Below are 20,048 nucleotides of genomic sequence, written 5' to 3'. Positions count from 1 at the left end.
GAGAGCGCTCTCGTCGACATAATTAAACCACCCCCAATGAGCATCGGTAGCTCTGCTGGTGGGAGAAGCTCTCCCACCGACGTAGCGCTGTGCACACTACCACTTATGCCAGCGAAACTTATGTCGCTCAGAGGTGTGTTTTTTCATAAGTAATGAAACATAGTATAGTTTCATTACATAGTATAGTTTCATAGTATAGACAAACTCTAACTCATGTTCTCAAAGTTACGCAATGCTTTAAGCCCGAATCTAACAAAGCGCTTATCACTTTATATGTGCAAGCACAGTACCTAGCACATTGTGGGAACTAGCAAAATACAAATAAATAATAATTTGGCATAGTTTTTCTTGCTCCTTTTAAGGTTTACCCCCCCAAAAAACCCACCACTAAGTTATCAGGACTGTTGCACCAGAACTGGTCAATTTTTTTAGTACTATTGTGAACCATCAAAAATTTAAAGTACTTTAGTAACATAAAAACCAACCCCCTTTTTCAGAACAAGGATTCATGTTCTGTTTTTAGCACATACAGCACTAATTTCTAAAAGTGCCCTTGTTCTGTGCTCTATGTGCACGTACACACATTAAAAAAATGTAACTGCAATTAATGAATAGGACCCAATCTCCCTGAAGCAAACAGCCAGATAAACCCCACAAGTCCAGACCTCACAGCTGAACAAATCAAAGACCTGAAAGACTGCACCTAGATTTTCCCATTCCTAGAATCTCAAATTATTTCATAAAAGGTATATTTTCCCACCAACATATGGTAAAGACTAGAACAAATCAGTGGTAACATTTTCATCTTTTGGGGACCAAACATCCAAACCTGTGTTTTAGTATTTCCTCATAAAACTGAAACATGACCACAAACCTTTACTTAATGGGCATTCTTGTTGTCATATGAGAATTGATCAGTTGGACTGAAAAGGATTCTGAAAGGGGCTAATATTGTTCGAAGGATGAAGATTTTCAGAAGTGGATTTTAAGGGTGAAACTCCCATCTGGGCAAAAGACCCACAGGAGGCCTCAAAATAGGGCATAAGGCTCCCAATCCTGAAAACACATATATACATTTGATTTTTCTCATACGAGTAGTCCCATTGGAGTCAAATACATCTTGCAATACCAGACTTCAGTGGGGCAAAGATCTCACATGGCTGCACTCTGCATAGGGGTGAACATGTTTGTACAGTGTCAAAGACAAACAGTACCTTGACATTGGGGGGGAGGGGGAGGAATAGCTCAGTGGTTTGAGCATTGGCCTGCTAAACCCAGGGTTGTGAGTTCAATCCTTAAGGGGGCCACTTAGGGATCTGGGGCAAAAATCAGTACTTGGTCCTGCTAGTGAAGACAGGGAGCTGGACTTGATGACCTTTCAAGGTCCCTTACAGTTCTAGGAGATAGGATATCTCCATTTATTTATATTTATAATACAAACACTTAATAAAAATGGGATTTGAACACATGGTCTTAAATTTTTAAAAGTGAGTAGTAATTTTGGGTGCCCAACCTGACCTTCAAAGGGCCGGATTTTCAGAAAGTGTTTACTCGCCCTCTAAAAAAAATCAGCTCCTTTAAGGAGTCAAGTTGGACATCCAAAAATTGAGGCACCCAAAATCACTGGTCACTTTTGAAAAATGAGGCTGTAGTTTTAGAATGACTTATTTCAAACATGATGCTTAGATTATTAAGCCATTCCCTGTTGGTTATCTGAGTGTTAAATGTGTTCTTATTGTTTAATGCTCTGCTTTGTTGTGCTCTTTTTGAAACACTGTGACACCCAAAGTGAGCTTTATAAATCAATAATAATAAAGATGCTAATAATGATAATAGTGAACAACAGGAAGAAAGCTGTGTGAAAAGATAAAGGGGGTTAGTAGGTCTCTTATTTACCATGGCAGGACACTGTGGGATACTCAAAGCACAACTAAAAGTACATCAGCATAAAGTTGTACAGATATTCCCAGTAAGCAAACAGAATCTACTCTTCCGATATTAAATACTCTATCCCCAAAAGAGTGACATTTAAAAGGAGAAATGCTTCAATATTTATATATAGCATCTTTCATCCAATAGGATCCCTATCCCCGGGATATACAAGTATATGTCTGCTATACAGAATCACATATTATAGATCTATGTGATTAGAGTTAGAAATATTATAGACACACAAAACACATATAAGTCATTTTACCCACCACTGAAATACTTCGCTCACTTATTTACAAAGAAACACTATGAATTCTCCAAATTGTACAATTTGCTGCCATATGCAACCTTGTGTTCCTATTACTGTCACCCTTGGTCTCCCTCCTTTCACTCCCCCAGACACACCTTTACTGTGTTCTCCTTTCAGATGTTTCACCTCATCCCTTTTTATACACTGTGAATTAAGATGAAAAGAATATCCCTGAAACTGTTATTCTTATCAAAATTGTCTGCAGTATTGTTGTAGCCGTATTGATCCCAGCATATGAGAGAGGCAAGGTGGGTGAAGTAATATCTTTTATTGGGCCAACTTCCGTTGGTAAGAGAGACAAGCTTTCGAGTTCCGCAGATCTGAGAAGAAGAGCTTGAAAGCATGTCCATTTCACCTACAGAAGTTGGCTCAGTAAAAGATATTACCTCAGCCACCTCGTCATTCCTATCCATAGCCTCTGACAGTTAATGCAAGGATGAGCATATAATGGTTTTAGGAATAGTACATAAAAGGCTAGATTGCAATTCTTAATCTGACAGTATATTTCATTCTCATGTGGTCAGACCTTAGAGTTAATAAGGATGGAGTTTAACCAAGATGAGATTTTGAAAACTAACTTTTGAACATCAGCAAATAGAGATTTTAACAGAGGAGGGACATCTAGTACGTTGTGTGTGCTTCAAATAAAACATTGTGAATTGAATACACTGATATTTTATTTCTTTACTAGCAATGATCACTCTGCTGTGATATACACAGACGAATTGTGTGGTGTTCTCGGAGGAAGGAAACATTTGTTCTAAGATTACAATACTAAAAAAATTACAGTTAGATATGGTTTCGTCCTGTGCAATGTGTGCTATGTCTTTATCATCTCCTGAAGACAAAAATACAAAAAAGTTTTACTTGCCAGAACTTTAACCAACTATTCTAAACCTCCCTTCTTGATGTATCTGGTGCAAAATGTGCCAGACTTTCCTTTAACTCTAACTTGTACAACTAGGTCTACTGCACTAATATTTATATTGCAGTAGCACTTAGAAGCACCAGCCCCATTGCCTAGGCAATGAACAAATATGTGACACAGAGATAGCCCCTGCCTCAGACAGCTTGCCATAAGAAGTTAAGAATATAATAACGATCATACTGAGTCAGACCAACGTTTCCATCTAGCCCTGTATCCTGTCTTATAACAGCAGCTAGTGCCAGTGCTTCAGAGAACAGAAGAGGATAATTTCAAGTGATCCATCCCCTGTTGTCCAGGCCCAGCTTCTAGCAGCTGGAGGTTTAGGGAAACTTGGAGCATAGGGTTGTGTCCCTGACCATCTTGGCTAATAGCCACTGGATGAACGTATCTTCCATGAACTTAAGTATACTACTTCTTAATCTGTGGTGCATGGACCATGGTCAGTCTGCAAACCACACACAGAAGATTTGTAGACAACTGGATGATACATGGCACTGACTCTTCTTATTTCCTGAAGTAAATCACATTCAGAGAAACTGAAAGTACTGAAATACTTAATATTTTTTTCCGTGGTAACAATTACTCCATTTGCCACAGGGGTGTTATGTGTTCCCAGTTTAGAGGGTTTAGATGCAATCCACGAGACACTCCTTCTATTAAATTGTGTTTCAAACAACAGTGGGCCTAATATTAATCTCACAACCAGCAGATGACTCATCCATCATTCCTTTTATTTTATTTTATTTTGAAGACTGGAAGATTGCTAGAAAGATTTTGGGTTTTATTTGCTAGCTGAACAAGTAGAATGATGGTAGTCGAAATTTAATGTTGACAAAAGCAAAGCACATTGGAAGGAATAATTTGGACTACTCGGGCTCAGAATTCACTGTAACAACTTAAAGACTTGGGCATCATTGTGAACAGCTTTTATTGTTTCAGCACAACTCACAGATACAGAGGGCAGATATATTTTAATTAAGGGAGCCTGGAAAGGTAAACTTCTCACCATAGCCAATGTAAATGCTGCCAAGCAAGGTCAAGCTTCTTTCTGTGTTGCTTTTTAATGTTTTTTTTTTTTTTTTTTTTTTTAAAGAGATTGTGGCCATGTCTACACTACAGACTTGTACCGCTGCAGCTGTGCTGCTGTAAGTCTCCCGGGTAGTTGTTTTATGCCGGCAGGAGAGAGCTCTCCTGCCGGCATAATTAAACCACCCCCAATGAGCATCAGTAACTATGTTGGCAGGAGACCATCTCCCACCAACACAGCGCAATCTACACTGGCGCATTTGTCAATGAAACTTTTGTCAATCATGAGGGTGTTTTTTCACACCCTGACCAACAAACATTTTACGGACAAAAGTGCTAGTGTAGACATAGCCTTAGGAAGTTTTAGGGAAGGCGATACTAATATTGGAGGAGGGGGGGATTTTAACAAGATGCTTAATCCCCCGTGGCAGACAGACTGTATACAGAGTGTCTTTGGGAGGGGCAAGTGAAAATTTGTAGAATCACTTAGAAAATGATGATCTGGTGGATTTCTGGAAGGAGATTAATCCAGATGTCAGGGATTATATATATTATTCTGCTACTCATTAATCTTATTCCAGATTTATATAATTTTTGTTTCTAGGTCCATGGCTAATTTGGTTAAAAAAGCTAATCTGGGAGTTATAACTTGATCTGATCATGCCTCTGCATATAAAATATTGAGACTCAGCGGAAAAACAAAGGGCCAGGCAGTTGAATAGAGCTTTGTTGTTTGACCCCCTTAGAATTCGATAGCTGAAAGAAAATTTTCAGAAATATATAGAAGAAAATGATTAGGAAGGAATCAAGAAAAGTGTTCCCTGGGATGCTGGAAAGGTGATAATGACGGGGATCCTTATAATTGAAGCATCAGAACAGAAAAAGAAGATTAATATGTTACAAACAGGAAAGGCTGAGCAAACACTTAGATATATTAAACAGAAAACAATAACCTGATAGGCTTTAAGCCAGAAAATTCAAAAAGAAACAAGATAAATCAGCCATCCCTCTGATTAGAAATAAAACAAGAGATTCAGTAACTGACAACAAACAGATCTCTGAAACATTTGCTATGTTTGTACATTTCAGAACATCCAAATTCTGAACTTATAAATAGATGTTTGAGAAATGTGAAACTACCTCAGGTGTCAGAGGATGAAGTTGCAGAGGAAGTTGAAGTTGTAATTAAGAATTTAAAATCCAATATAGGTCCAGGTACCAATGGGTTTTCTGGAGAGTATTATAGAGCCCTAAAGCAAGTGTTGGTCCCTGTTTTAACTGCATTGCTTAATGGTACATTGCAGAGGAATGAAATTCCAGATTCATGGAAAGACACAAAAATTGTGGTAATTTCTAAAGAAGGAAAAGATATTACCACTTGTGCATCATTCAGACCTATTTCTTGAATTAATATGGATGCTAAAATTTATGCTAAGATGCTAGAAAACACACAGAGTGTCCTCTTTTCAAATATGTTCACCCTGACCAATCTGGGTTTGTTGCTGGCAGGCACCAATCTGATAGTATCAGAAGAATTCTGAATTTGATTAATAATGTTAATCTAGCAATTCTTCCTTGGTGCTGCTTTCTCTGGAACTTCAGCAAACCTTCGACTGGTGGGGGAGGAGGGGAGAGTACCTCAGACACATCTGAGTAAGGTTTGGTTTTGGAAATTAGTTTTATAAGGGCATATCAGCCCTACATACTTATCCTTGAGTGTCTTATTTGGTTAAAGGTCATCAATCACCTCTTTTTAATTTGTCTAATGATACAAGACAGAGTTGTCTGTTATCCCCCTCTGTTTTCTTTGGCAATGGAGCCTTCAGCCTACAATGCCATGTAGTCAACCTGTGACTGCCAGCAGCAAATAACTGCAAAGGCTGGTGATGGGACACTAGATGGGGAGAGCCCTGAGTTACTACAGAGAATTCTTTCCCAGGTGTCTGGCTGGGGGTATTGCCCAGAGTCTAGCACCTCTAGGCTTGCTGTATCAGTTATGAAGGTAAAAAAATTGCTTGAGCCCTGGCACCTAATTGCTTGAGCCCCAGCACTTCTTTCATTACAAATTAAGCACTGGTTATTACCAACCCGGTATTGCTTCTAACGTGTTATTTGACCTAAAAGCTTGACCACCTCACCCCAATATTTGGACTTCACAATGTTGCTCCCCCCCCCCACAAAAAAGAACTTTATAAAAACCCTATAAACTAAAAAAAAAAAAAAAAAGTAAAGTCTTCATAATCAAACTTCAAAGCTTTAAATACAAGGTGACTTCAAAGCAAAATTCTCCATTGCAGTGAGTAAGCAATTTTCTAACTGCATGTGATTCAAATTTCTTACATGAAACAAATTTTTATAATATTAAACTAATTTTACTGTTAATCTGCTATTACTTTCCAACCAGTTAAAGAAGTGTCCCCAGGCTATATCTTAAAAATATTTTTTTTTAATAGTTTCACTGCTAGAAGAACTAACAATATGCTTAGTCTCTCCTTCACTCTACAACTTAAATGGTTGTGCCTCCAATTAAAAAGTAGGAAACTGGGTACTGTACCTCAGAGAGTGTAAAAATTAATTACTGAGACATTCTATATATCTGAACACGCCCACATGTTTAAAAAAAGAAAATTAAGAAAACTCATTAAATACAGCAAAATAGACCCTTTGTTGCATATCAGCAACATTGAGGACACAAATAACTGCTGCTAAACTCAGCAGAAAAGCTGCAAACTGCTCCATCTTCATAAAGCCAAATTTCAGCAAGTTCTAATAAGTATGTTAGATAGTCCCAAAGTTTTAGCTCCCAAAATCTGACCTGAAGTGTTAATGTTACATTTTAATGGGGAAAGTCTCTTAAATTCTAAGGTCCTGATCCAGCAAAGCACTTAAGTAAATGGGACTGTTCATATGGTTAAAATTAGAACTTGCTTAAGAACTTTGCTGAGTCAGGATCTATAAACCAATAGGCTAACTCACCAGCCAGGACATCAAAGCAGCAGAATGCAAGTCCCTTTCTTCAGGTATGGGTTTATTTCTAAAAACCAAATCAGTCCAACCTAAATTAAACAGATAAACCAGGTCTTGCAGCCCAGCCCTTTCCTAGGTCTTTTCCTCTGATCCAGGTTCTCCTACAGGAGCCTACCTGCTCCCTGCAGGTCTCTCTTCCATTTCAACTAAGGGCCAAGTAATCTACAGGCTATCACTTGATACCTAGCCACAAACCTATCACCTGGGACGCAGCTAGTTAGTCACAAGTGGGATCCCTTCAAGGACCATCCCACCCTATGACAGGGCCTAAATGCCTGTCCTTCCTTTTTTTTGTTTTCCCTATATTGTTATAATGTGTTTTTCTCTGGTTTACGTTTAACAGAAAATGGAAATTTTTGACTGTATTGCTAATTTCTGTAAATATTCAAATGAATATGGCTTTTGAGGTTTCCCTAGGAAAACCATCTCTGCATATAAGACTGCCTGTACATAAAATCACTTTAATCCCTCAATTAGAATAAGACTTTTAAAAACCAAAACCGAAAAACACCTTCCATTACTAATAAAATAAAAAAACAAAATAATGGTCACCTGTTATTGGACACGTCTGTTTTAAACTCTACTCTTGGTAAAAATTCAAATTGGGCAAAAGGTAGGTGGAAGATCATGTTAATAAAACCTATATCACTGGGTAAAATTCTTGTTGAAAGAAGCGTAGACCAAATGTAACACGATTCATTTTTGTTTTTATTAAACTGAAAGGACTGTTGAGATCGGGGGGTTTGAAGACTTCTGGTAAACTTACACAATTGGGATGGCAACAGTCTAGAACTTTCCAAAGATGAAAGGAAGTTCCCACATGTGGGCCATCAGAAACTTGTTTTGACTGGGTAGTTTTAGTTACACAAGGTTGCCAGCCCCCGTGGACATTTACCCAGCATGGCAGTGAGCTAGGAGTGTGGCAGGCAGCCTCATCACCACCATTATATCAACTACATTCACCATCATGGTCGTCAATATTACGATGTGCAATGACTAGAAGACATACTACTGCACCATTCGGCCCCTCTTTCTTCTGATCCTAAAAGATGCTCTGGCAACATCCCATCAGGAAAGTGAAATTGAGAGCATCACCACCTCCATAACTGTTTCCTGAGCAACTCTGGAGATGTACACCTCACGCACAATTTGCCATTTTATCGTGTGGAGATGTACACCTAAGGTGTCAATTTGCCACTTCATCCATCCACCCCTCAACTCTCTTTCTCTCTCTCTCCCCATTCAGTCTAAGAAGAGTCTAGCATGATCATCTAGGACAAATATACCCTTTATTGTGACCATGAGCCATTGTAGAAATGATACCTCAAAAGCTGAATTAAAGAGAGGCTAATACATTTCCATACCTGTGCTGTTCCTATGCTCAACTGCAAGCAACAATAACAGGAGTTGAACACTCCCTTATATTTTGCTATGCTCTCCCCCACACACACACATATGCTACTTTTGGTGCATTTGTCTCAACAAACAAAGCAGTCTAGACTTTAACAAAAGCTGACCACCTCTCTCCTCAATAAAAACATGCAAAACTGAGATACTGTCAACCAACAGTATTTTCCCTTTCATAAACTCTACAGAGAGAGCAATAGAAATTGTTAAAATAAAATGTTCTTACATGTATTGTTTGTTGGGGTTTTTTTTTGTTTTCTGTGTGCATATGGATGAGGGGGAATCATTTTTAAAAAATTATTATTTCATGGGGTAGAGGAAACAACAAAACCCCAAGCCAAATCACTGTTAATGTTGGAGCAATGCAAAAGTAACAAATGGGATAACTTAGAAATATAACATTCTGAAAGTTGTTTGATTCACACAATAGCACTTCATTATCGTGTAATGTCTCCATGTTGGCTCTGTATCAGCAATTAAACTAGCAGATGGCCTAATTTTCAAAGGTGCTACAGATCTGTAGCTCCCATTGACTTCAAAATATTTTCCAAACGTGCTAATGGCAAAAAATGAAGCACCGAAAAGCAAAAACTTGAAAACTAAGATAACTGTTTTCTGGTGCTGTGTGTTTCTCAAAATGTAATCAATACAGAAGTCAGAATTTATAACATATCCAGAAGTGTAATTAATATTTCATCGTATTAATGTTTTTTACTATCTCAAGATTAAGTATCATGCACTGAAAAACAAGCAGTTTCCCAAACAAGTACCAGCAGGGTGCCACTGTGAAAATCAAAGTGTATATTTACACACTTTTCAGCTCTGACCCTAATGCATGTTGACGTACATGAAGCTAGGACTCACTAGCCTAAAAGAGAGCTTTTTAAATTGCTATTCCTGTATGTAAATTTAAATTAATAGTGACTTCTTAAGTGGACGTAATCTAAGATTACCAATATAGACTAATTAAATAATATTTAGCACGTCCCGTTTGAAGCTCTCAAAGTACTTTACAAACATTCAAGCTCACAACACCCTGGGAGGCTGGTAAATATTAGCCCCATTTTATTGGTGGGAATCTTGAAAGGAGGAATCTACAGGGAGTTGGCATCTCAGCTGCATCTAGAGATCAAGTCTGGTGACTTCTAGCCCTGAGCTCTATCCACTAAACACTGCTGTTCCCCTTCAAAGCCTTTAACTAATAAACAATGTATATAAAAGCCCTACTGTTCAAGCTGAAGTATGCATGTCAACTGCAGGAGTTCTTCCTCTGAAGCAGCTAGTTCTGGCCACTGATGAAGACTGGACACTGAACTAGATGGGTCACTGGCAGGGTGGATAAAAATCAATAATTTTTTTTTAAATCAAAACAATCAGATTTTTTTTTATTTAAATTGGATTTTTTTGGATAAAATGCTTTTTGAGGAAAAAACCTATCTAAAGATAGTTTTAATTAAGATTCATTATATCTCAAAGATATTTCATCATGGAATAGGGATTATAAATTCTAATTATATAGTATGAGACAATATATTCATGTAATGTTTAAGAAAAGTTTTGTAAATGAGTTCCAATAGTTCATGGATTAGGGACTCAATCTTATGAGGTTCCACAGGCTTCTGTACAGATTATTTAGGTTAATCTTTCTATCTACCCAATGGGACTCAGTGCTCAGTCTAGAAGATACCATCAGAGATGCTTAGTTTTTCAATTCTCAAACTGTGGATTTGTGTCTCCAGAGATAACATGATTGTTAACAGCAAAAATGTTTTAAATAAATATATAATATAGAGAGGTGAGAAATAACAGACCTCAACCCTACTGTCCCTCTGCAAATTTGTGTACACAGAGTCAATCCCTTACCTCTCTCTAAAAGTGCAAAGTTTCAAAAAGTTCAGTGAATAGAAGATTGTTGGGGCGGAATAGATCTGGACAAGGAGAAGATGTCTGTAGATAAATGTGAGAAGGAAGGGACAGGCAGTAGAAACAAAAGTAAAACTGTTTGAGCAGCATATTCCAGAAGTATTGAGGTCTTTCTGAGTGTAGCCTTCATTGATTTGAGATCTACCAGATCATTCTTTCACTAGATGGGAAAACCTATAACGTAAAAGAGACCCAGTTTGGGAATATTTTAATGAAGTTCCTCTACCTGTGGGTAAGACAGGCATGCGTGCAAAATGCAAATAGTGCAACAAAGAAATGCAAGGCCTGGTTTCCCGAATGAAACAACATCATGAGAAGTGTTCCTTCTCAGGAGGAAGCTGCATTGAAGATGATGAAAGGAACATGTCTGAACATGCAGGATCTTCAGGTTGGTAAACTTTTTTATTTCATATTTCTTTCTTAAGGACTGCCTCTCTTCCTTCTGGACTATTCTTGAATTCTCATGTTTGAGTTACTCTATGGTACTATCATTTTAGATCCAGTTGTGATAAAAAAAAATAGCTGAAATAGGCAGATCTTCTTTTACAATTTCACCTTTAAAGTAGTACTGAGTATCAGTGAATGCAATGAGTAATACTAAATGAGAAGTATGGTAATAATAATCAAATAACTGCATTGACTTCTTTTGTTTAGGAGAATCCATCCTCAACATACAGGATTCTGAAGACTATCCACATTCAAGATCACAGTTGTTTTCTATAGTTTCAGAGTTATCTGCCAATTATAGTGTTTCAGTCACATCATGTATGTCACATAGCCACAATATATCACCTTTAGCAACAAGAAAAAAAGATCTCCATCATCCAGAAACAACCATAGATAAGTTTGTAATAAGAACCAGCAGATTACAAAAAGAGGTAATTGATGAAAAAATTGCCTGGTTTGTTTATGCAACAAACTCTCCTTTCCATGTGGTTGAGAACCCAAAAGAGAAATACACAATGACAGAGTTAAATTACAAGCACTAAAAACGATGGGACAAGCACTATCTCCAGCTCATTTTCTTGCAAATATTCTCAATACTCGGTACTAGGGTCAAACCTTAACCTACTGAAGAAGAGGAGTTGGCTATGACATGGACATTCAGCAATCATCCCTCCATAATGCCAACTATAATAAATTTCAGAGCTAAGGGTGAACCATTCAAGAAATATATGTTTGCTGATGATGTTTTAAAGAAAGTCACACCAGTGAACTGGTGGTAGTCACTTAAGCAACTTGGATTCAGAGACTGTTAAAGTGATAATCTCACTTTTAACAGCAGTAGCTTCTTCTGCCGATGTAGAAAGAATATTTTCTTCCTTTGGACTAATTCATTCCAAATTGAGAAATCATTTGGGCCCGAAAAAGCAGAAAAGCTTGTTTTTCTTTTCCAGATTATGAACAAACAGGAAAACGAAGGTGAAGATAACTGAGTTAGCTGCAGAAGCCAATATTTTAAGTTTCTCATGTTGACCTGAATGACACAGTCGATTTAATTTTGGGTTTTTTTTAAAAAAATATTTCATTTAACTATTTTAGTTAAAAACAATTTTAACAAAAACAAATCTGATTTTAAAAAACTTGAATGTTTAACTAAATTCAAGTATCAGAGGGGTAGTCGTGTTAGTCTGGATCTGTAAAAAGCGACAAAGAGTCCTGTGGCACCTGATAGACTAACAGACGTATTGGAGCATAAGCTTTCATGGGTGAATACCCACTTCGTCAGACGCATGTGGGTATTCACCCACGAAAGCTTATGCTCCAATACGTCTGTTAGTCTATCAGGTACCACAGGACTCTTTGTCGCTTTCATCTATCCCTTTTTTAATGATTCCTAACATCCTGTTTGCTTTTTTGACTGCCGCTGCACACTGCGTGGACGTCTTCAGAGAACTATCCACGATGACGCCAAGATCTCTTTCCTGATTAGTTGTAGCTAAATTAGCCCCCTTCATATTGTATGTATACTTGGGGTTATTTTTTTCTAATGTGCATTACTTTACATTTATCTACATTAAATTTCATTTGCCATTTTGTTGCCCAATCACTTAGCTTTGTGAGATCTTTTTGAAGTTCTTCACAGTCTGCTTTGGTCTTAACTATCTTGAGCAGTTTAGTATCATCTGCAAACTTTGCCACCTCACTGTTTACCCCTTTCTCCAGATCATTTATGAATAAAATAAATAGGATTGGTCCTAGGACTGACCCTTGGGGAACACCACTAGTTACTCCTCTCCATTCTGAAAATTTACCATTTATTCCTACCCTTTGTTCCCTGTCTTTTAACCATTTCTCAATCCATGAAAGGATCTTCCCTCTTATCCCATGAAAACTTAATTTACGTAAGAACCTTTGGTGAGGGACCTTGTCAAAGGCTTTCTGGAAATCTAAGTACACTATGTCCACTGGATCCCCCTTGTCCACATGTTTGTTGACTCCTTCAAAGAACTCTAATAGATTAGTAAGACATGGTTTCCCTTTACAGAAACCATGCTGACTTTTGCCCAACAATTTATGTTCTTCTATGTGTTTGACAAATTTATTCTTTATTATTGTTTCAACTAATTGGCCCGGTACTGACGTTCGCCTTACCGGTCTGTAATTGCCGGGATCACCCCTAGAGCCCTTTTTAAATATTGGCGTTACATTAGCTATCTTCCAGTCATTGGGTACAGAAGCCGATTTAAAGGACAGGTTACAAACCATAGTTAATAGTTCTGCAATTTCACATTTGAGTACTTTCAGAACTCTTGGGTGAATGCCATCTATTCCCGGTGACTTGTTACTGTTAAATTTATCAATTAATTCCAAAATCTCCTCTAGTGACACTTCAATCTGTGACAATGCCTCAGATTTGTCACCTACAAAGGACGGCTCAGGTTTGGGAATCTCCCTAACATCCTCAGCCGTGAAGACTGAAGCAAAGAATTCATTTAGTTTCTCCCCAATGACTTTATCATCTTTAAGTGCTCCTTTTCTATCTTGATCGTCCAGGGGCCCCACTATATTCATCTTTCAGTGTCACCCATTTTAGATCCTGATATAAAATACCACAAAGTTCTTGTATATGGAATGTAACCCTCCCTCCACCCCCCACCACAGATGACATTTAATCTTTGAAACTCCTTTAGAGTAAGAATTTTAAATCATATATGTCCACCTACCATACTTCTTGTGGCAGATTTAAAGTGATGCTGCCTTTGATTTCATCCCCAAAACGCAGGTATCCTAGAGTGGCTAGAGTGATATACAAGGTCATAACAATTCCCATGCCAATGTTCAGTGCCTGTGTGAAACGTTGGGTTTCTTTCATTCTATTTTCCAGGGGGAGCACCTGAAGAAAGAGAAACAGTACATAACAAGAACACTGAGTCAATGATTTTCAAATGCTCCTGCATTTTATCTCTTCTCTCTAAGACTTTTTTTCCTTTAAAACTATTTCTTAAGCTGTCTGGCTTTTATAATAAGTAGTACTACCAAAGGATCCAAAGCACTTCAGATATTTGTTATGTTATACACACACCATGGAAGAATCACTTCAATCACTGAAAAGCAGCCATCTCTAGAAGAAAGCAACAGCTGTTTAAAGGCACAAAACAACATCACTCTATAGTTTAGGGTAGGTGTGTCCAGATGACAATGCAGAGTGAATTGAAACCGTCAGAATGGAAGTAATTCATACTAGAAAGTGATCAGGACACTACAGGTAACACACCTAATGTTATTATGACCTATTGGTTCATCCCTAAATAATTCATCATTGCTGAAACCAAATTACCTAGTAAATCACTTTTCTAGGGAAGTAGGCAATACACTCTCACATAAAGTCCAATTGGTCTGCACACACAGTATTTTAATTCAAATTTAAGCCACGTACCAAAGACAGTGCAGACATTCCTAGACAAGCATATTTTTGCTACATCTTACAGAACAGCTGTAAGAATTTATCAGAGTAAAGCTGTAAAACTTGGCAGTATTGAAACATCTTTGAACAATGGAATATCAGGAGATTCCTCGAGCTCCTAATGTTTTGCAACACTTACTGAATAACATCACTTACAACATGTGTGAGCTGATACTGGCAAAAGTTAGAGAAATAGACACCTCACCCATCTTCCAAACAAAGATCTGACAAAAGTTACAGAAGGATAAGAAAAGCCACCTATTGTGGGTCAGATACTTATTTGGTGTAAACTGACAAAACTATATGCTATTGTGATTTACACTAGCTGAGAATCCAGTCCATACAATGTGTTTGATTTGGAACCAGGATGTGAAAGGCTAGTTTAATTCAGAGCTATGTTGCCAATCTGGCTCAGATCACAAACAATGAGTGAAATAGGGACTTGTAAGAGGGTGTGCTCCATCCCTGTCCTTTGATGCCCCAGAAACGTCTCAGGCTCTGTCCAGTAATGGGCAACTTCATGTGATTTATTTACCTTCCCTTCACCAACACAAGCTTATGCAGCAAATTATTTACAGTGCTTCTCTACCGTTAGCCCTTTCCCACAGGCCAGAGGGGAAGAGAGATCTCCCTTCCATGAGATCTCTGAACACATTCGGCTCAGCTAGTCCAGGTCCTCTCTCCCAGACTTCCTTCCAGTGTTCTTCTTATATCCCTCAGCTGATGGCCTAATTGGTTAATCAGCCATCCCAGACTGATCAGCTAATTAGCTACACATCCCTAGTCTGCCGTCTCCTAGGGAACTGATTGATGCCAAGTGATCAGAGTGCTGGGTCACTTGTTAGCTTCTAGCCCTCTCTCACAGGACTAAATTGAGAGCAAATGTATTCACAGCACAAAACCACTTAAAAATCAATATAATTCAGTTATTACTTAGAGACGTCCAGAATTGATATAGCACCAAAAAAAAAAAATGCTGCAGGTAAGGATTAAAGGGCAGCTACAAGAAAATTGCATCCTGCTCCTTTCACTGCCACTGATCTCAAATGGCTCCCACAGCCATGATCATATCCTTTAAAATGAGATACAGAGGGGGGTTAGGACTGATTTTTTTTTTTTCAATTTATAACAAAGGTAATGAAGAAAACTGAATATAAAACATTTCATCCACCAATTAAAATATAATATACAGATGTTACCTGGGGTTCTTTCAACCCAAAGCTCTTGGTAACTTTTACTCTGTGTGAGGTGGTGTCAGGAAATAAATCAGGAGAGACACAGTCGTCCAACCGATAGATGGCTGTCACAAACAGGACAACACAAGAGTGCTTTCACTTAAAGCTAAACTTTACTTAGTCTAAAGCACTTACACACATCCGCAACAGATTAGTAAAACACCCCCAACCCTGGATAATTACCAAAGCTGAGTGTGGCTCTCGAGTGACACAGCAGCAGACTTCCGGTGGCCAAATCTTCCGTCTGCCACTGGGGACCGCAAGATGTATCCAGAGGGAGAGTCCAAAAGAGTCCCCAAACGAGTCCCAAACGAGTCCAACTACCTCAAACTTTCCCCCCTTATTTATACATTAGTAATAGAATGACATGTCCCTTAAAGTATCATTGTTAAGTAAGCAGTTTCAATGGTCAAGCAAGAGGTTCCTTCTGATTATTGATTAACCAGGTGTGGGTTTTTCCAGAGTTTGCTGCCTTGAGACCCCAATAGACATTCCTGGGGCACATCCTGCTCTTTTAAAATGCATGTATCAGCAACTTCAACACAATTCTTATCAGGAAGGACGTGGGGTCAAGCTGCCCTTTCTGTGGTACCCCAAACCCCCTCCCCTCCTGCCTTGGTCAAGCTGAGACTGCTTAATAGGTTGCTTTTAACAATAAGCCATAGTGGTTTCAGGCACTTTACTGGTTTGCCAAAATCTCCCCGTACACAGAATCATTATTGTTAAAAGAAAGAGACGGAAGAAATGCTAAGTACAAAAGAAACCGAGGACAGCAACAGGGCCACACCAAGAATTGAACCAAAAAAAGAAAAAAGCTGGCAGACCAAAGAACATATAATCTCAATTGGACAGCACTCTCTTACCAATGTACATTATTCAGTAAGATATACAGTACAAACCCGTTTACGCACGGATGTTGGGAGTCAAGCCGTCACGACTGCGTGTTAACGGACCGAGGGTTAAGAGGGCCATGCTGAAACATCTTAAGATATCTATATACACACATGTATAATTATCTAGGATTACATACGTATTCACAGCATCCCAAATACTGCAGGCCTATCTGTTAACGGTGCTTTGCAAAAATATAAATTCAAATGTGTAATCTAATAAAAAGATTATTATTACTACACAGGAGTGAAAGTAACTCAGGACACTTACCGGTATGGGGTGGGGGCGGCTCTGGCCCCTGGAAGGGGCAGGGCTAGGGGTCAGCATCCCCCAGCCAGCCCTTCCAGGCTGTCTGGTCCGCTCCGCCCGGGGTTCCTGTGGCGATTTAAAGGACCCGGGGCTCCAGACGCCGCTGCTGCGGTAGCGGCGTCCGGAGCCCCGGGCCCTTTAAAATAACTGGCCCCGGGGCAGCTATTCCCTTTGCCCCCCACCATCGGTGGCCAAGGGGGCCAAAAGGGGCAGGAACCTTAAAGCGCTGCAGGGTCCTTTGCCGTGGCAGCGCTTTAACGTTGCTGCGCCCTCCCGTCGGCGGTCCAGTGCTGCCGCGGCAAAGGACAATCCTTAAAGCGCTGCCGCGGCAGTGCTTTAATGTCCCTGCCCTTTTTGCCTCCCCCGTCGGCGGCCCTGCTGGTAGGGTCCCTACTGGCAGGGCCACCAATGGGGGGCAGGAAGGAGCAGCAAGGTTAAAGCGGCAGCGCTTTAAGGACGGTTCTTTGCCGCAGCAGTGCTTTGAGGATCCTTAAAGCGCTGCCGCAGCAAAGGACCATTCTTAAAATGCTGCCACGGAAGCGCTTTAACGTTGCTGCTCCTCCCCCCCCCCCCCCGTCAGCGGTAAAGATGTACAACACGTTTCCGCTCCGCACTTCCTGTCGATTTCTATGTCAGTGAGTTAGTGAGCAAATCTGTAGCGCTACATAGCAAGTTCCTGTACCGTATGTTAACGAGTCTTGCGTGTTAAATAGGTAGCACTGGGAGGCATGGCACTACCGCGCGTTAAGCGGGTCTGTACTGTACTTTATATAAATATATTATTCCTTCATCTATTGTTATATCAAATGAAGATCATGTTTCAAGGTCTTTTGAGTGCTGCCATTTCCAACAAGTCACTCTACCAGCCCTTGGTATGTGACATATAAACTCTCGCCTACTTTTGAAGAATCAGTCACTTGGCTGCCAAGGTAACTTGAAGAATCCACAACTCCTGCTCATATATTCAGGTTTCTTTTTTCTGAACTGAAGTAGCTTACTAGAAACATTTATGGCTTCAAGAGAATATCTGGATGCACAAATCCCTCCAAAAAAATTCAGACCCTGAAACAATGTGGATTAAGGCTCTAGGGGACTGCCTTCACATCACAAATAGTCCTCTGTGTCTTTGGTGCCAAATTTAAAATTATCAGAAGGGGGCCTAAGTGGATGCAAAAGATACTGACTTCTTTACATCACACTAAATTATTCCATTTGGAAGAATCTTTTACTTCCTTACCCTACACTTGGTCCATAGATGGTTATTTCCTGGCTTTCACCAAATATTAGCACTGCCAATACAGTACATCTATTTACATTTCTAACATATGGGCCATTCTGGGGGTAGCCAATACATTTAGGGGCAAAATGGTACTCTAAAAAGTTACCTGATTTAGAGGCATTTCAAAATTTCAGTTTTTGGAAAGTTAAAGAATCTCTATGTACCCTCAACTGATCTGAAAGTGTCATCATAGATCAACAGGGAAAGGAGGAGGTTGCTTTTCTTAAACTAATCCTTCCACACTACAGGTATTCCTCCGATAAGAAGTGTGGAATTGCTTCATAACAAAGTCCTAATGGTGGAGAGGGTAAAGTTTGCATCGGGCAGCCTTTAGAAACATAAGTCAATCAATAAGTGATCACATTAAATGGGAGGAGAAATATAAAAAGGAATCTTAACAGCCAGCACAGGTAATTTTCTTGCCATAGAGATCAAAATTGCTCACTCCTCCAAAAGGATTCCGTTTCTATGGCAGTATGGAACCTGTGAAGTGGTCTCCTAATGTTTCGCACTGAAAATTGCTGGGTAGAACATGCAATACTGCAGATTCTTTTGCTTTGCCGTCAGCTTAGTGGCTTGGAACAGAGGTTGCTGTGGCACATCATCTTTACTGAGAAATTGGAAGAGCATAACTTTGTGTGACTTTTCTCCCCAGGTTAGTTTGTCCAGCTCCCTGGCTTTCCTACAAAACCGTTCCTTAATCCTATAACTTAATTACAATGGATGTAGGAACTATATTTGGTGCTGGGTTAGGCACAAAAGTGCTCATTTGATAACTAAATGTTTATTCTCTGATGAATGTGAATGGGATGAACTTTCTGCACAAGTTTGGCCATGCTCAGTCTCTTCAGGGAATCCCAGTATGTGCAAATTGCTGCAATGGGCTGCCTCTTCCAGGCCCACCACTTCAACTCACAAGGACTTACTGCCTTTTGTTTGCCTGACTTCCAGATACCAGTAGTCTCCAAATAAGTCTTCCATCATTGATATTTGATGTTTGATGTTTCCAACATGGGGTGTTAGTCCTTTGAAAGTTTTTTGCACAAGCAAGGCAGTGACTGCTCTATTATTCCATTTGATTATTTAGGCCTGGTCTACACTAGGGGGAGGGATCGATCTGAGTTACGCAACTTCAGCTACGTGAATCACGTAGCTGAAGTCGACATACTTAGATCTACTTACCATGGTGTCTTCACTGCAATAAGTTGACGGCTGACACTCTCTCGTCGACTCCGCCTGTGCCTCTCACCCTGGTGGAGTACCGGAGTCGACTGGAGAGCGCTCGGCGGTCGATTTATCGCATCTAGACTAGATGCGATAAATCTACCCCCCGCTGGATCAATCCCTGCCCGTTGATCCAGCGGGTAATATAGACAAGCCCTCTGTCTATGACTTTCTTTAAAAATAGAATTACTTTCTATCTTTAAAGTTAAAAATGTCTTTGATCTAAACTTTTTTTTAATTTCTTTGAAAAAATACAAGTTCATGGCAATCACCTGAATGCAGATAAAAACACTCAGTTCCAGTGTGGAAGCATTCAAATAATTTATTTTTATTTTCTAATTGAATTACAGCGTCCAGTGTGCCATTTCATGTTCCATTATACCATCATGTTTTTAAACATTAATGATCATACTCTGAAATACCCATGTCTCACCATGAAAACAAAGAATGAAGTAAGAAAGTAACTGTGGCAGATTACAGAGCTATTAACTGAGACAAATTGTGAGTCTTGCTATTTAGCTACCAAGTACACTTGTTATTCAGTGCCTCGTTGACCTTAAATCATGTCACATTTTATGAATAGATGAAAGAACTTACTACATTTACAAGACATGTTCAAACATCACTAACTTCACTTTAAACACTATAAC

At 39.2% G+C, this 20,048-nt stretch overlaps 1 protein-coding gene across 1 annotated transcript in view; it reads right to left on the bottom strand.

The window, feature by feature from the left end:
• SLC36A4 (solute carrier family 36 member 4) overlaps window positions 1-20,048 on the bottom strand; it is a 194,388-nt gene that overhangs the window by 138,321 nt on the left and 36,019 nt on the right. The window contains exon 8 of the mRNA XM_065397652.1: window positions 13,721-13,890. Within this exon, the coding sequence (XP_065253724.1) occupies window positions 13,721-13,890 (170 nt within the window). The remainder of the gene's footprint in view (window positions 1-13,720; window positions 13,891-20,048) is intronic.

The sequence above is a fragment of the Emys orbicularis genome, chromosome 1 (genome assembly GCF_028017835.1).
Source record: "Emys orbicularis isolate rEmyOrb1 chromosome 1, rEmyOrb1.hap1, whole genome shotgun sequence".
Taxonomy (NCBI): Eukaryota; Metazoa; Chordata; order Testudines; family Emydidae; genus Emys; species Emys orbicularis.
Note: the sequence above shows the minus strand (reverse complement) of the source record. Positions and strands in the feature narration are given on the sequence as shown.